This window comes from Cupressus sempervirens, chromosome 4 (genome assembly GCF_028749045.1).
Source record: "Cupressus sempervirens isolate cs-2001-9-10 chromosome 4, ASM2874904v1, whole genome shotgun sequence".
Taxonomy (NCBI): Eukaryota; Viridiplantae; Streptophyta; class Pinopsida; order Cupressales; family Cupressaceae; genus Cupressus; species Cupressus sempervirens.
This window is the reverse complement of record NC_143121.1, coordinates 417,592,928-417,611,291: the sequence shown is the minus strand read 5'-3', so window position 1 is coordinate 417,611,291 and position 18,364 is coordinate 417,592,928. Positions and strand designations below refer to the sequence as shown.

The 18,364-nt window shown below is 41.3% G+C and overlaps 1 protein-coding gene across 4 annotated transcripts in view; it reads left to right on the top strand.

Annotated features, from left to right (window-relative positions):
* The window catches only part of LOC149561820 (uncharacterized), a 90,691-nt gene that overhangs the window by 50,482 nt on the left and 21,845 nt on the right, over positions 1-18,364 (top strand). For all 4 annotated transcript variants that reach the window (XM_089825359.1, XM_089825362.1, XM_089825358.1 and 1 more), the window contains 2 exons: positions 10,011-10,059; positions 10,256-10,303. In XM_089825359.1, coding sequence (XP_089681485.1) covers positions 10,011-10,059; positions 10,256-10,303 — 97 coding nt within the window. The remainder of the gene's footprint in view (positions 1-10,010; positions 10,060-10,255; positions 10,304-18,364) is intronic.

Genomic DNA, 18,364 nt, shown 5'->3' with positions numbered 1-18,364 from the left:
TCCACGGGTTGGAGTGTGAATCCAGTTCGAACCACTTCAGCATTCAACGCACATTTCCAGAATACAAGTAATCTCAATCTCTTGGGGATTTCAATGCGAGAACCAAAGCACTACAGACTCCACTTTATGATCGTCGCTTTGACCCCTTATGCTCCACCGAGATTGATCCTACTTCTTTAGGGCTTCATAGACTTTCTGAGGATGCTCTTGGGCCGTTTTCCGTGTATGGTAGACATTTGTTGTGGTTTTGTGAGTCTTCTGGTTTGGTGATCCTGAATGGACTCTCTTGCTTCCCTGGTTTTGAGATCTTCACTTGTTGGCCTCATGGTGGTGGTGCTAGTGTCGTGGATTATGTTCTTGCCTATCCCTCCATCTCGTGTTTTCCCAGTTTCACCATCTTGCGCCTTCCTCTTGCGGATCACTCTCTCCTCAGCATTCATTGTAGCCTCTCCCCTTTTTCTGCGCCCTCACTCATGTCACCTCATCATTCTTCTATTACCGCTCACTTGCCCATTTGCTTCCATTTCATTGATGGTGACTATGAGCTCTTCTCCGCTCATCTTTCCAAACTCCTCAGCCCTTCGAGGTTCTCTGACTCGTTCGAGGCCACCCCCATGTTTGACTTACTCGCATCGGCTATTCTTAAGTCTGCCACCCTTTCCATCCCTCACCGCCCTCCCTTGCTCCTTCGCAGCAAGCGTCGTAATACTTGCCCCATGAACCAGTGGTTTGATTCAGACTGCAAATCCTTTCATCGTGCTATGCGCTCTGCTTTTGAGGCTCACTCCACTGACTTGGCCAGTATTCGCTTGTCTTATCTCCGCTTGCTTCGGAGTAAGAAGCGTAACTTCACTGCCTCAAAGTGTAAGTCACTTTGTTCCACACTGGTTAGCAATCCCCAACTCTTTTGGCGTACTCTTTTCCCCCGTCATCCCCCTCCGCCTTCCACCCTTGACTTTCACTCCCTTGCGTTGCATACCATGGCTCTTTATGATATTCCTGGGCAGCTTTCCATTCACCCCCCCTCGCCTCCTTTCGTTCGCCTTTCCAGCCCTTCCCACATTTATGAGGCTATTAGATCCATGAAATGTAGTAGAGCTGCTGATGAGGAAGGCTTTCAGGCTGAGCTTTTCAAGTTCGGTGCCTCAGTTCTGGGTCCCTATCTCTCTATTCTTTTTAATAGAGTGATTCACACTGGGTTTTCGGCTTCCTGGTCTAGGCACTTGATTCATCCCATTCACAAGACTGGGCCTGTCTCTGATCCGGGGAACTACAAAACCATCATGATTGGGCACACTTTTGCCAAATTGTATGCTACTGCTCTTAATACTATGCTATCAGCGGAGCTCGACAGGATTGGTTGTAGGGCTAGAGGACAAGCGGGCTTTCGGATGGATTATTAGACTATGGACCACATCTTCACGCTATGGGCTATTATTGAGGAGGCCAGACACAGATCGGAAAAGGTATACTGTTGCTTTGTTGATTTTCGCAAAGCTTTTGATTCTGTTCCTAGGGTGGCTCTGTTTGAGAGACTTAGGGAGATCGGTATTTCCGAGATGATACGTATTGCTATTATGAGATTATATGAGACTGTGGTCGGCAGATTTCGGACTCCTGTTGGCTTCTTAGATCCGATCCATTGTACTATTGGGGTTAAGCAGGGTTGTCCTCTCTCTCCTACTTTATTTGGGTTATATATTGATGAGCTGGAGGACTTCCTCTTGGAGTCTTCGCTCTCGGGTGACGGTTGTTATCTTCATCAGGTTTTGATCTCGATCCTTCTCTTTGCGGATGATATTGTTCTCCTTGCTTCCTCTCCTGACAGGTTACAAAGACTTCTTGATAGATTGGCTTTATTTTGTGATCAGAGATAGTTGGTGGTTAACTTGGGTAAGACTTGGATCATGGTCTTTAATTGTTTAAAGACCTCTCATCTTCACTTCACATTTCGGGCCCAAGAGATTGAGATTACTTCATCCTATTTGTATCTAGGTGTTATGTTTTCCGGACCGCGTTTTAGCACGAGACCTGCTATTCAGCCCAGAGTGAATAAGGGCATGGGTTCTCTTGCTTTTCTTGAGAAACAGTGCTTCAGACATCATTTTCAGGATACCTCGTCTAAGCTATCTCTCCTAGATTCTCTTGTTCGACCGACTGTTCTTTATGGTTCTGTGATTTGGGGTCCTTCTCTCCTTAGCTCTGATTGGGCCTCGATTGAGCGGGTCCAAACTTTGTTCTTGCGGCGCATTATCAAATGTCATAGATCTACTCCTCATGGTATCATTCTTGCTGAGTTCGGGGCTCATCCTTTCAAACTTGCGACCATTTTTGACTTAGTTTGGTTTCTTCATCGCCTTCGTGGGTTTGTTGATATGGTTGGAGACCGTGATCGTTACTCCTATTTAGCTTATTGCTCTTCGGTTTCCATGGCGGCTGTTGAGTCTGGTGCTAGTGCGCGGTGTTGGTATGCACAAGTCTCTTCTTTGCTGAGTTCGATTGGGATTGATATTGATCGTCTCCCCCCTTTTTCAGTTTTCTTTGGATGCCCCTGCTCATCTTCTCCCTTCTCGGCAGGAGTTGAATGCGCATGTTCGTCTTGATATTTATAGATGTTACATTACTGCTACCTGGGTTAACCCTCCTGGTGGATTACGCCCACGGATGTCATTTTATGCGACACACTTTTTGGAGATCTCAAATGGGATTATTGCCCGACCTAGCTATCTTTCACGGCGCTCGTCTCATGCCCTGCGGATCTCTTTAGGTTCTTTCAGAGTTGGTTCCCACTGTCTTCGGGCTCAGTTGGATCATCATATTGACAGGGAGGAGCGGACTTGTTTGTTCTGTTCTTTAGGGGAGGTGGAGGATGAGGCTCACTTTCTTTTTCGATGCCCTATTTATTATGAGATCAGAGGGAGGTTCTTTTGTTTGTTCAGAGAGTGCTTCTCTCTCTATGATTTCTTCAGCTATTATGATCAGAGATGCCTTGCACTGTATCTGCGTGAGGCCACTATGCTCCGGGATAACATGATTCAGACTCTACTTCCACACCGGCACTCATCTACTCAGCTCATTATTGCCTTTTTTACACCTTTGCGTGGTGTGAAAAGGCCCTCTAGCTCTATTCGGCCTAGTGATCTTTCTAGATGCGTCAAATCCCGTTCTGCTTATAGGCACCAGCGACACTCTTCTGGGATAGGTCGGAGACAGTGTAGTACCTCTACGCATCGACATGTGTATCATTCTATGACTGATTTCTTCTCACCCAAGAAAGACTCCTAGTGCTTTTTGTTGCTTGTATTTGTTTGTTGTTGTTGCTTTTCTTCGAACACCTTTGTTTGCTCCTGCTGGCTTCAGCCCTGCTTTATTGTAATCTTTCAATCCCATAGACCTCTTTTTGGTCTTTTGTTGGACATTAATATCATTATCTTATCTTATCTTATCTTATCTCTATATGCATGTAGACCTCAACGAACATGCATAGACGATATTTGAACAAGGACTTACTACTAGTGCACAAAGCAAGTTCGTGAGTTTAATTAATAAGCCAATGACAAGATTTTTTGAAGGTCTGACAAAATGAAAAGGAGTACATGTATTAGCGGCACTGTTATCATCGATCGCATAGTATCGTCAGACATCAACATAGAAGCATTGTGGGCAAATAGAAAAATTATTCAACAATCGGGATTGAGATTATTAGCAACAACAAAGACAATGCGCGTGTCCTTTACCATTTGCATAAACAAGGATTATAAATGTGCATGTCTGGCACCACATGCACCGATAATGCTTGGTAAGACAACTTTTTCTTTGAAGAAAACAAAAATTGACTACCATAGCAAATTAGTATTGGTCAACACATATGAAAAGACCTAGGAACATATACAAACAAAATTTCCTGAACAAGAAGGGACCGATGATATATAGATATAGTTCTTCATAGAGAGGAGCCGTCAAATTCAGAAGATGTAAGGATAAAATAAAAAAATATATATTGTGCATCACATTACAAACATTATTAAAATACAATTAAGAGGAAAAATAATTAAGTTAATAATATTGAGGACAACCATTAAATAAGCATCAATGTTTATAGCAATTGACACATCTTAGTAATTTGGTGTGGTTATAATTTAGAGAAGCTGTATTATTATTAAAGAGACATAACCTTCTGATTTTGAAAAGTCACATTGTCTCATGCAAAAGAATATATCATTTGAAAAGAAAAAAAAGAAGCAAGAAAAAAAATAGAACCATAGTAGATAGAAGAGAAAATTAGAAGATTGAATAAATATATTTTAAAGTTTGGGTATATTGAAATATTGTGAATGAAGCACAAATTATTTGAATTCATTTTTTAAATTTAATGCAAGAGCCCTGTTTTCTTTATTCATCTTGAAAATTAAGTTCAAATACTTTGCTCAGCTTTATCCCCTATGATTATTGATTTTAAGTCAATTACTACTAATGGTGAAGAAGTTAATTTCAATACAACTCTTTGATTATTAGGATTTGCATAGAAAATGTTGTCGATGTGAATTTTGTCTAAATGGTTTTCCCAAAGAAATTAAATTCAATTGGACTAGGGTTTGTGTTGCGAATCAAAGCTTCAGTCTATAAAGTAGTGGATGGTATAGCAATGTCTCTCAAGGTTGTATATAAGGTTCTGGAATTTTTTTGACTCTATTTTCCCAAAGTTAGATAAGGGTGTGGTTTGTAGTTTATTTTGTAAAAGTAGGTTAATGGATAAGGTCTTGAAGTTCAATATTCTGCCATATCCATAACTCATAAACACTATTGCCTTCATTCTAAAATATTCATTTTATAATTAATTATCCCAAAACATTCATATAACTTTTATTTTGATTGAGTTTAAGGAATTTGCCAGCATAAGAACTCACAAAGTTTAAATTCTCTATAGAAAAGCTATAAACCAAGTCATAAGGGTTTAAGGAAGGTTTACCCGCCTAGGTTTAGCAAAGCCTAAAGCAAAGGGGAATTAAATTAGGAGATTATTCCTGTTTGTTGGCCAAAACTAATTGAGTAATTCTATTAGAGAATTGACAAAGCTCTTGGATTTCCAATCTATGGTTTTGGGAGCCAATAGGTTGTATTGGTCAAAAAGAAGAATGGGACTACGTATGTGCATTGACTACACGGCTCTGATTAAGAGGACTATTAAGAATAGGTATCCTATAGCCCTTATTGATGATTAATTGGACGAATTACATGGGATTGTCTATTTTTTTAAAGATTGATCTTTGTTCAGGGTACCACTAGATTAGAGTCTATGAGGAAGATGCACATACGACAATATTCAAATGGCATTATAGGCATAATGAATTCTAGATGATGCCTTTTGGACTCACCAACGCACTTGCTGCATTTCAGTCATGCATGAACCGCATATTTAATAACAAGTTCCGCAAGTTTGTATTGGTATTCTTTGACGATATCTTGATTTACAGCAGGATATAGGAGGAACATCTACAACATTTGGATGAGGTTTTAAGTATCATGGAGCAACACTCTTTGTTTGCTAAAGATTCAAAATGTGAGTTTGGTTTGACAGAGATCTTGTACCTTGGACATGTTATTGGTGCTAATGGGGTCAAGGTTCATCACAAGAAGATAAATACTATATTGGATTGGTCACCACCGAAGAATGTTTTAGATTTGAGAGGATTCCTTGGATTGTGTTCCTACTAGAAGAGGTTTGTGAAAGGGTTCTCTTAGATTGTGGTGGGGCTTTTAAATGGTCCACAGATACAGAGGTAATATTTGACAAGGTCAAGAGAGTGATGAGTACACGTCCTGTAATAGTATTACCAGATTTTACTAGACCCTTCATCTTGGAGTGTGACGTTTTAGGTGTTGAGATTGGAGCAATTCTTATGTAGGATAGACATCCTTTGAATATGAGAGTAGGAAATTGAAAAATCATGAGATGTTGTATTCCACCTATGATAAGGAGATGCTAGTTATCATGCACGCTCTAGCTAAATTCAAACAATATTTAGGAGATGGGCATTTTGTAGTAAGACTTATGGTAATAGCTTATGATTTTTCTTGGCACAGAAGGAGTTGAACGGAAGGTAACAAAAGTGGATCAACAAGATATAGGCTTACAATTTCTACATTGAGTACATCAATGGAAAGAATAATTTGGTAGCAGGCACGCTCTCCAGGAGATTAACCAACACCACTTGTTGTGCTATGTCGGAAATTTCAGTTGATTGGAAATCACTACTCTTAGTTGAATACTCGAAGTATACTTTTGCATGCAAGATTATGGAGGAACTGATTCAGGATGATCGATATAGAGTTGTAGATGACATTATATATTATAGAAACAGAATTTACTTGGTTTATAAATCCATACTTAAAGGAGATCATGCATGTCGTTCATGAGAGTCTGACAATAGGTTACCCTGGTTACTTTAAGACATACTGATAGATTAGGGAACAATTCTTGTCGAAGGGTCTCAAGGGTGATATTCTATAATACGTTAGGACTCCAATCCTTGGGCATAAATGGGAAAGTATATCCATGGATTTTATGACCGCACTTCCATGGGTGCAAGGCAAGGACATGTTTTTGGTAGTGGACAGATTAATGAAGTACATACACTTCTTAGCAGTAGCGATGGATTCAACAACCTTTGAGGCAGCCGCATTGTTCTTTCGAGAGGTTTTTAGGCTATACGGTCTGCCTAAGACCATTGTTAATGACTAAGACAACAAGTTTGTTGGCGCTTTTCAGCAGGAGCTATTTAGACTTGCAGGCACACAATTAACCCCCAACACCAACTACCATCCCCAAATGGATGGGTTGACGAAGATCCTTCATAAGTGGATATAAAGATATCTCTGTAACTATGTTTCAGGCCAGCAGGATGCATGTGTTCAGTGGTTACACTTGAGTGAATATTGCTATAATTCGACCCATCATATGCCTATTGGTATGCCTCCATTTATGGCTTTATCTGGTCATGAGCCCTTGACTTTCATGGATTTGGCTTTGGCTGATAGTCAGACTCCATTTCCAAAGGAATGGTTACAAGAGCAACAGGACACTCTTATAGCCAGAGAAAATCTGCAGCGTGCCCAAAAAAATCAACAAAAGATTTACGCGGATCGCCACAAAATGGAGAGAACTTTTGAGGTTGGGGACATGGTCTTCCTCCACCTTCAGCATTTAAGATAAAGCTCTTTAAAGAAGAGTGGCAGCCAGAAACTCAGACCCAAGTTTTACGAACTTTATAAGATATTGAGGAGGTTTAGGGAGGTAGCCTATGAGTTGGCATTGCGTGAAGGTAGTCGGATTCACAATATTTTTCATGTCTCATGTCTCAAGAAGGCCCTTGGACAACACATTACTGGTGCACCGGAATTACACCCTCTTCACGAGGAAGGGAAGTTGGAATTAATGCCAGCTGAGGTATTGGAAATGAGAGAGAAGTGGTTAAGGAACTGGAATATCATAGAGTATCTGATTAAATGGAGAGGGTTGCCCATCGAAGATGCATCGTGGGACAATGAGAAGAATCTTCAGCATCCGAGACTACAATTTCTTGATGGCAAGCAATTTCAAGAGGGAAAGACTGTCATGCCTCCCCACTCGCTTCGATCAACTGAGTCATGCACAAACCTATTCGGCATCCCAATAGCGTTATAGTGCAACGTGATGGGATGATATGTGGACCATGTCATGCAAGCTCTGAGTTGGAATTGATGCTGACTTAGCTCTCTTTTCATTTTGCTAACGGTGACTGTATTGGTGGTCGCCACACTGTCGGGTGTTTGGGTTGGTAACAATTCTGAAGTTGCAGTCACGAACCTTACTTTCTGTGTGACAACATCTTGAATATTCTCCTTTATGTCTCTCACTGAAGTCCATGCTGGCATGCTCGTGTGTAACAGTAGCTGGGGTCTGAGAGTGGAGATATGCATGGGAGTCTGGGGGAGGGGTTATTCGAACAGAGAGGATTCTGAAGAAAAATTGGAACTGGTATCTAAGGCAACATGGGATGACAATCCCGGTGAGTTGAAGGTTGGAGGTAGCCCCAGTTAGAGACGTGAAATCTAACGGGTGTATGGCATTAATCTGAAACGAGCGTAGTGAGGAAATCATAACCAAGATAGAGTCATTCGAAGGCCAAGAACAAAAGTGTTATTGTTGGACTTGGACACCCATTGTGGGTGATTTTGGAGATTGGGCGGAGGTTAATGAGTCTGCTACCTGCGTTTTGCCAAATCCTGGAGTATATATGAGGCGCACCAAGAGAAAGGAGGAGCAAACATCACGCAGTGGAACTGTCAAAGTGTAACAGAGGATTTTTTTGTGATCACCGTAAGGGGTATAGCAACGTGAGGAAGGGGGTCGGGACAGCAGATTGAAGTTGGCTAGCATTCTCATTCATCAGGAGGGTTGGGAGGCACTCATGTTGGAAATAACATCACAGTCCCTATCCGCAGGAAGATATCTCAATGCTGAAATCCTAGAGTAGGTGGAATTCAGGTGACAGTAATCATCTGTACGCTTCCCAGGGAGTTGACAATGATACCAATTGAGCCTGTGAGTTATTTTGGCATACAGTTATGCTCCAGGTTCTCCTGCTCAATCTTTGTTATCCATTTGATGCTATGATTTTTGAGACTGGATTGTATTAGCTGGACTTACTCATTTAACATTTTGTTGGGTTGAGAAGTTGAAGGCCTTAGGGGATTCTGATATGTCTTTGCTATTGAAAGTTTGTTCTTTAAACAGTATTTTCCATGTTTCCCTCTTTAGCATCGTGTACTGTTATCAGTTGCCTATCAGACTTTAATTAATACAGAGGGACTATAGAAAGAAATGTTTTCCGGAACAAATTCCACATATCTCAGCAATCATAGTCAATGTATTGAGTCAGGAGCATTACTCTTTCTCCCGATTTGTTGTATGTAATGTTTCAAATTAGATTGAACATCTTAGTGTAGCATTTGTGATTCTTTGAAACTTTAGTGTAATATTGCCCGGGGGGGGAGGGGATAGTAGTTGGAGTTGTGCATCAACTCGGCCATAGAGTTGTAGGGAATTGATCTCGCTCACTTTTTCTCTTGGTTATTTCACTCTGATTAAATAAAACAAAAATGTTCATATTGCTTCATTATAACTGATTGATATTTGTTCCCTCTAATAGATTTTTTGACTTTTCTTCTTTTCAGTTTTTATTTTTCCAACAAAATCTTGCACTGACTTTTCCAGTTTATAATGAATACTTATCTTTCCTATTAGGTCTCTGCTTCAAATTTGAAAAAATGTGCACTTGGAGTTTTAGTCATACATGAAATAGAGGTAGAAATTTTGGTTTAAAAAATAACTTTTAAAAATGTTGTTAGGAATAGGTATCCAATCCAAAGTTTCATCATTTTTCTTAAAGGGAAACCCCTTGTTGATTTATCTTGAACCAAAAAACTCTCTAATATTTTCCTCTAAAGATGAGCCTAGAAAGACTCCAAATGCGTCAACTTTTGAACTCTTGCACAGCTATCCTAGAACACTGTTACAATAAAAATGGAGGCAAGAAATCAAAAGAACTTTATTAGCATGAAAGATGGTAACTTTATATGTTTCTAAGCCAGTTACATAATAAACATTTGAAACGTCTATGAAAATGGCAACTCGGTAAATTTTATAAGTGCATTAACTTCTAGCACTGAGCTTTTAATATTTAAAATTTTAAATTGACCCATGACTCTTTTGATTTGTAATAATGTTCTGTTACTATACTAGCACTGTATGTTATATTTACTTGTAATTTGAATCATTATTTTGTGTTATATTCAGGGTGGGATAGTTAATAGTGACATGGCACCTTCAGTGCCATTATTTTAAAATTAATTATTAAATAAATTGTTGATTTTATTAGTCATGCATTTGTGTGGAGGCCTACAGTAGAGCGCATGAATTTCTTAAAAACTAGAAAGGGCATGTGATGGAGATTTTTTCTTGAATGCAGAGGAGCTGTTCGCTTTTATCCTAGAGGATCATCTTCATGTGGAATAGAAGTGAGTTGCATCATATGGATAACCCAAATGGTTAACTACTATACAAACAATTTTTAATAGTGTCATGAATTTATATAATAAGATAATCTGTCAGCCAGGTTGATACCTATTACGTATTATTCTTTTAACATGCATACCTCTGTTCAAGGTTCTATATTATATTTTATTTGGAGCTGAAGCAAATTTGTTGTTGCAGCTTACAGTATCATACGAAGTTCCTGGAATTCTTGCAGGCACTGCTTCAGTAAGTGCAGCACTTAGCCATTTGTTTGACTTTCCACAGTTATGAGCTCATTTTACTTTAGTGTCTTGCTGAAATTTGTTTGGAAAAGTGGAACTTTCTGTGTTATTCTGTTTAGTTGTGGACAAATTTTGAATAACAAAATTTGCATAGATATCAGTGTTCTGTGGGCTTGTATCCCAGGGTTTAATGGCAGTATTGGGGGCAGGCATAGAAGTCTCCTTGCTGTTTAAAAAAATTAGGAATTTGGGGATATCACTGGGGCTTCTCTCTAAGGTGGGGTTGGAAGAGGGCAGTGGGCAGCCTGTCAACTTTGTGATGCCCCGTGCAAGTATCAACTTTAGACACTGCAAAAATAAACCCTAATGCTTAGTTGCCTACAAGGCTTCTCAACATAAAATTTTATTATTCTATTAGTGATATGATATTTCCAGTCAATGTAAGGTAACAAATGCTTCTAGTTGAAATTGTGGTATTATTTGCATCAAGGTTTTGGGTTATACCTAGTAATCTATCATTAGGAACATGGGTAGAAAAGTCACCAAGTGTGATCCAAAATGTTGATGCAAAAATTCTACAAAATTTCAACCAGAAGTTTTTTGTTGCATAAAGTTATTACTCTACTTCTAAACACCCTAGCTTGCATTCAGTTTTCGGTTTTCATCGTTTGTAATTTGCATTGTTACAGTTCACTTTTGACAGAAAAGTCATTTGTTTCCTTTTCTTTTGATATTCATTGCTTCAAAGATCCTTCTTTTGTAGCTTCTTGGACTTGTCTCTCGCTAACCAACACCAAACATCATAGGCATGCAATTTACCATATCGCATCTTTGTATTGAAAAGATCTAATTCTTACAATTGCTTAAGCACCCAAATAATCTTCCTAAAATATACTGTACTTCAATGTATGTACTGATCATAATCCTATAACTCTTTCTTGGTTTTAGCTTCATACAGATGCAATTTATATAAGCTATTATTGATATTATCCGATATCAATAAATTTTAGAATTACCCCAACATAGATGAATTTTCAAAGAACTTAGACTATTAAATCAATGTATAAAGTAAATAACACATTAAACTCATCGAATAATCAACAAAATTCACATCAAAATCCATGTTGCAGACTATTTAATTGGCTATTTTTAAGTTCTATTAGGGTGTCAAGGAAAGCAAATTACAAAAATAGATGAATCATCCCAACATAAAATCCAAATTGTTAAAATAAACCTTGCTCTCACCAAATAATTTAAGGTGAGACACATTTTATCATAGAAAAAAATCTTGACATTTTAGCATAATTTCACAGAGTTTCTTGACATTGGACGAGTTGGAATACTAAGGGCTAACTTTGGGAATGGCAGTGGGGTGGCACAAATACATGTTATATTTGAAAAATAGCAATGAAAAGATGTATATGGAATAAGTGCAAGAACTAGGGTTGGGACCTTGTCATCGGTAGATTTTGTATTTTGTAGCTAACTGGGTTATGCTGTCGGAAATTTTGTATTTGGTAGCCGACAGGTAGATTAGGATTGTTTTGTAGCCAACGGACCCCTTCTGGAAGGTTCGGCGGAAAGTATTTATAACCCGTCTGGGATCATTGCAAATCATCTTATCGGATCTTATGCTCTGGATGCAATCTGTTGGCATATGCGAATGAAAGAGTACTGCTGTTTGTGTTCATTATCTGTGTGCATTTCTTAATTAACCTATGCGGTAAACATTTGGCTCAGTTGCCCCATGAACCTGGAAGGTGGGAGGAATGAAGATTAATGCCAAGTCAGCTTAACAAGGATCGAAATAAGGTCAAGGGAAAAGATTGAATCTGTACTGCGCAAGAAAATTTAATTCTGGCATAGCAAGCCGAATGCAGAAGGCGGTTTCAGAAGATTACTGAAGGACATAGAAGCGCGAAAGAATTGTTGGAGGAGACTCGATAGTGGGTGGAATTGGTGGAGGAAGCAAGGGAGGAGTTTTTGAATTTGTATTCGCCAAGGGAAGAGAATCCAGACGGAAGAGAATCAACTCGCACGACTCGGAGTGCCGAGGGAGCAAGAGCGTCAAGTGAACTTTTCGTCTGGGATACACTTCCGGAAGGGACAACTTCAAAAAATCCTCCTCCAAAGTTCGCAGTTGTTGAGACTGCCAGTGTGGGAGATCAGATCACCGGTGTGGGAGAGCAGGCCACCAGTGTGGGAGAACAGTCCGCCGGTGTCAAAGACCAGTCCGCTAATGTGGGAATACAGTCTACTGGTGTGGGAGAACAATCCGCTGGTGTGGGATTGCAGATCGCTGCTGTGGGAGTGCAAAGCCATGGTGTGGGAGTGAACAATGCTAGTGTGGCAGGACTGAGCAACAACCATTCACAAAACCCAATAGTGATTGCGGGACCAAAAGAAAAGCTGCCAAAGTTTGATGGCGACGGTACGGCCGACCCCATTTGACATTGCAAGACATGCGAGATGATTTGGAGGGCAAATGGCATAACAGATACAAACGAATGGGTCCGGCAGTTTCTGGCAACCCTATGGGGTGTTGCAATTGACTGGTTCGCCGATGCAGATCCCCAAAACTTAACCACTTGGGATAACCTTAAGGAGTTTACGGCGAAATTTCAACTACTCCGCGACAATGAAATTGTAGCAGAGATGTACAATACAAGACAAGGGAAAAATGAAACAGTCCGAGTCTATGCCAGAAAATTGAAGGACTTGATCAACAAAATGGAGAATAAGCCAGTTGATGGATTACAGAAAAGGTGGTTCATTGAAGGCCTACACCCGAAATTGTGAAAGAAAATGAAGATCGTGTTGTCGTCGTCATACACTGAAGCGTACAACCGGGCACTCAACTTGGAAAGTGAGCAAAAGACGAAAAAGAAGAGTAGCTCCTCTGAGTTAGACGATGATGCATCCTCGAAAAGAAGAAAGTAGTGATGAGGAAAATAGCAGCAAAAAGGTCCAAGCCCTCCAGAAGGACATGATTCGGTTGATGAAGGAATTCAAGAACATGTAGAAAGAAACAAAGTGAAGCGAATCATGGTGCACGAAATGTAAGGCAGAAGGAATAATAGACGCGTGCAAAACAACAACAATGCGAACAATAACAATAATAATGGCAGAAGGAGTCGAATTTAGTATGATGTGAACGGACGACCGATTGTTCAATGCCGAGCCTGTAATTTGTGGGGTCACTTTGCCTGGGAGTGCACAATAACAACCACACCAAAATTATTATGTAGATGGTGCGGACTCGATGATCATGAAGATGTCAAGTGCCCAAAATTCGGAGTAAACTTGATCATTGTCGGGACGGATGAAGAGGTTCTGGCAATTACGTGGAGGCAAGCAAAAGAGTACCTGGACCAAGCGGAAGAAAAGAGGAAATTTGGGGAAGCACGGGTAGAGATTGAGAAGGCATCGCATGCGGAGACCTCACAGCTGAAAGACACCACTAGCAACTCGGCAAGGAACGCCGTGGAACAAAACATCATACGACAGATTTTACAAACGGAGGTACGGGTCAAGATAAATGATTTGCTTCTTACAATGCCTCAGCTCAGATTGGCAATCACAAATATTGCGCCAGCAACAGGAGAACCAAGAAGAGCGAAGGAAATTACCGTTGATGGAGAAGACCCAATGTTGTTGGCACTTGCATCCGGATGACATCCAGTAGTTGTCGAGATGGGGATTCTTGGAAGTGTGCTGATAGACACAATTGTCAATAGCGGGTTCGGCGTGAATATGTTACCTGAGGATACCTAGAGGAAGTTGGGACAACCGACACTGTGGCCACCTACATTTCAGTTGCTGATAGAAAACCAACATGGCATAAAACCTCTCGGCGTTCTGATGGCGCAACTAGTAATAATTGGCACACAGCCTTTCCTGCTTGACTTTGTCGTCATCCTACTGAAGAGAAAAGGATACGATGCCATTCTGGGCTGTGGATGGCTTATTCAGGCTAGAGTTAAACATGACTGGAAGAGAAACACTATCACTGGAAAGCAAAGGGAGAAAGTTTGTCATTGATTTGCACAGTTAGATGGTGGGAGAAGAAGCTTTGTCATCAGATTTCGAAGAGGAAGATGAAGGGAGGCAACGTATGGAACTAGATCAGGAGGAAGTCCTGCGGTTGGAAGGTGGATCAACAGAATACGATTTGGATTCGGTCAACGGTCTCTACCACTGGCAAATAAAGGACTACAAATTGTTCCAAAGCTGCAATGTACTGACAATTGAGGAAGGTCCGAGGAAAGATGAATTTCTAAGACAATTCACCGAGATAAAGAAGGGGGATGCCCCGTTGGATGTCACACCTGCCCATACATTTAGTGAGGGGGAAACAATCAAGTATAATGAAGCCACACTACAAACTATGAATTTGGGAGACAAAGTTGAACCAAGAAACATATCGGTGGGAGATAACTGGGATCCAGTATTGAAAGCAGCAACATTCAAGATATTCCTGGAATATAAGGATGTGTTTGCATGGACATACAAGGATATGAAGGGAATACCTTCGGAGTTGTGTGTGCACCGCATCCCACTGGTCAAAGGAGCAATGCCGGTACGAAAGCGACCCTACCGAATGAATAAGAACTATGCGACACGAGTTACGAAGGAAATCAACCGGATGCTGGAAGTCGAAATTATTTTCAAGGTGCAGACAAGTGAATGGGTGTCCCCTATAGTTATCTCACTGAAGGACACCACCCAGATCCAGATTTGTGTCGATTTCAGATGTCTTAATGTAGTTACGATCAAGGATCCCTTTTCGATTCCATTTACATACATCTTGGAGGTCACCGGACATGAAATTTGCTCCTTTATGGACGGGTTCTCCGGATACAATCAGATCTCTATAGCAGAGGACAAGTTGAAGACAACGTTTGTCGTCGAGAATGGGGTGTACACATATAACTGGATGCCGTTTGGTCTGTGCAATGCGCCCACTACATTCCAGCGTATCATACTGCATGTCTTTCACAAAATGTTCGTGAGAAACTTCAAAGCATTCCTCGATTATTGGTCGGCATTCAGCACTGAGGACAAACACCTGGTAGCACTAGGCGAGTGTATGGAGAGATGTCGACGGGCGCGCCTAGCTTTGAATCCGAAAAAGTGTAGGCTTATGGTTCCGTAGGGAAGGTTGCTTGGACATAGTCTGTAAAGAGGGATTAAAGACGGATCCGAACAAGGTCAGAGTAATATTGGAAATGCAGCCGTCCACTAATGTAACGGAGGTAAAATCTTTTTTGGGACACATAGGTTATTACAGAAGGTTCATTAAAATTTTTGCCAAGGTGTCATATCCGCTGGATAGGTTAACCTGCAAGGGAGAATCATTCAGATGGGAGAAGAAACATGATGAGGCATTTGAAGCGTTGAAGGTACGATTGGCTACGACACCCATCTTGGCATATTCGGATTGGGATAAGGAATTCCATGTTCATGTCGACGCATCCAATTATGGGATCAGAGTAATGCTGGCGCAGACAGGTAACCACGACTTGGATCATTCGATATACTTTGCTAGCCGGCTATTGTCTAATGCAAAACAGAACTACAACACCACGAAATGGGAAGCATTGGGCATGGTGTATGCAGTACAGAAGTTCTGACACTACTTGTTGGTGACACCATTTGTGTTCTATGTGGACCATCAAGCTTTGTTGCACCTCGTCAATAAACCTGTCATTCAAGGAAGAATTAGCAGATGGTTGCTTCTGTTGCAAGAGTTTACCTTCAAAATCATTGTACGGTCGGGGAAGAAGCATGTCATCGTCGACCTCCTGTCGAGAATCAAAATAGGGGAACCTGCGGACAAGGTACATGACGAATTTCTTGATGCACAGTTGTTTCGGATTGTAGTACTGTCAGAATGGTACAGGACCATCGCAAAATATCTGTTGACAGGATAGTTTCCAAGTGGCATGCTACCAAATGAAAGGTGCAAGTTGATAATCAGGAGCCGTACCTTCCAATTCATCAACGGATTGCTCTACAAGATGGGGTCCGATCACATCCTCCGACGGTGTGTATCAGAGGAAGAGATACCGCGGGTATTAAAAGAAGCACATGAGGGACCAGTGGGAGGGCACATGGGACCTGACACCATTGCGCGGAAGATATTGCTCGCAAGACTCTGGTGGCCGACAGTGTACAATGACGCATGAGAATGGGTCGTCGGGTGTGACACTTGCCAACGGGCTAGGAAGCTGCTGAAGAGAGACTTCATGCCACTCAACCCCTCCTACGCATAGGAACTCTTTGAAAGGTGGGGATTGGATTTCATTGGACCCCTGAAGGTGAGCAGGATTAGATGGTGTCGATACATTATTGTCGCAACAGAGTACCTGACCAAGTGGGCAGAGGCACGAACACTAGTAGATAACTCGGCCGTCAGCACAACAAAGTTTATTTATGAGCAGATCATTATTAGGTATGGAATTCCATTACAGCTAACAAGTGATATGGGTGGACATTTTGTTAATCATGTCATTCGACTGCTCACCACTGAATTCAAGATTTGTCATTCATTGTTGAGTCCGTAATACCCCAGAGCAAATGGACAGGCTGAGGCTACAAATAAAACTCTAGTATCAATTATTTACAAATCTTGCGCAGTTGAAGGAGAAGATTGGGAGGACAACCTACCCTCCGCTCTTTGGGCTTATCGCATGGCGTACAAGGTGACGATAGGGCACACACCATTCCAATTAATGTTCGGACAAGAGGCAGTTGTACTAGTAGAATTCATGATTCCGAGCCTGCGAATAGCACTGGAAAATAAGCTAGGTGACATGGAAAGCTTAAGGGAGCAGCTGCATAATTTGAATAAGCTAGAGAAGCGATTGTTGGCACAATGGGCCATAGAGGTGACTCAGAACAGATGTAAGGCGTGGCATGATAAGCATCTAAAACTCAACAGGTTCCAGCCGGGGCAGTTGGTACTGAAGTACGACCGGCAAAATGAAATCAAACTGAGAAAGTTTAAGGTTAGATGGGTCGGACCATACTAGATCCGGAGGGTTGGCGATAATGGAGCGATAAAGTTGTGGACCTTGGACAGGCAAGAGGTACCTTAGGCAGTCAACAGATCCAAATTGAAAATATACCATGCCAGGAAGACTTTGTCGCCATCGCTATCGCAAAATGGCCTGATGACTCCCTCGTCATTGTCGTTACAGAATGGCAACGCCTCGAGGCAAAATTGAGGTGTTGTATTTTATATTAAAAAAATAAAAATAAAAATAAATTGAAAAAAGAAAAGAAAGTGTAAGTGTGTCCGCAGGCACACCTCGCGAATTGTTGCTCCGTAGGCAAGCTGTCTCGCAGGCAATCTTCCGTGGGGTGTCCCGTGGACCCCCTTCCTTGCGGGTGTCTCTAGCCTGCAAGCATTATATTTCCGTGGAAATCCCTTCATTTTTTGCGTGTGAACCTCATCTTTTGCAGAGTATTCTTGTTCAACCGCGGACTCTTGTTCAAACATTGATTTCTCAGTAGGTGCTTTTCCGGTTTCTCCGCAAGTGCTAGTTTCTACCTGCTGCGTGCTCCTTGTCTAAGTTCCCGCGGGCTACCTCAGCCCTACGGATGCCTTTACCCCCACAGACTATTCTAATTCTCGCGGACCTAATACACTTCCATGACTTGTCCCGCGGTCGACGTTTACCATTTTTCGCGGGTGTTTTTTGGTTTCGGTGGAGAGTTTTTAAATCTTTTGCGAGCTTCATTTCCTTTTTTCCCATCGATGTTTGTTCCTTCCTGCGTAGAAACTGCTGTTCCAGTGGAGTGTTTGTCTTCACATGGAGTATTTGCCCTTCCGCTCACTGCCTTATCCACATGGGGCGTCCTGTTATTTCGCGAGCATATACCTGCAGTTACTCCTAATTGAGTTTTCTTCTTCATCAATCGATTGGAATCAAAATACAAGCAAGACCTCCTTCATGCATAGTTGCCTTGACTGGAGGTTCTCTGTTGGAAACTTGCATTAACATTATTCCTAGCCCTTTGTATACAACTCGTTGGCAGCATGTAATTGGGTTGCGTGGAA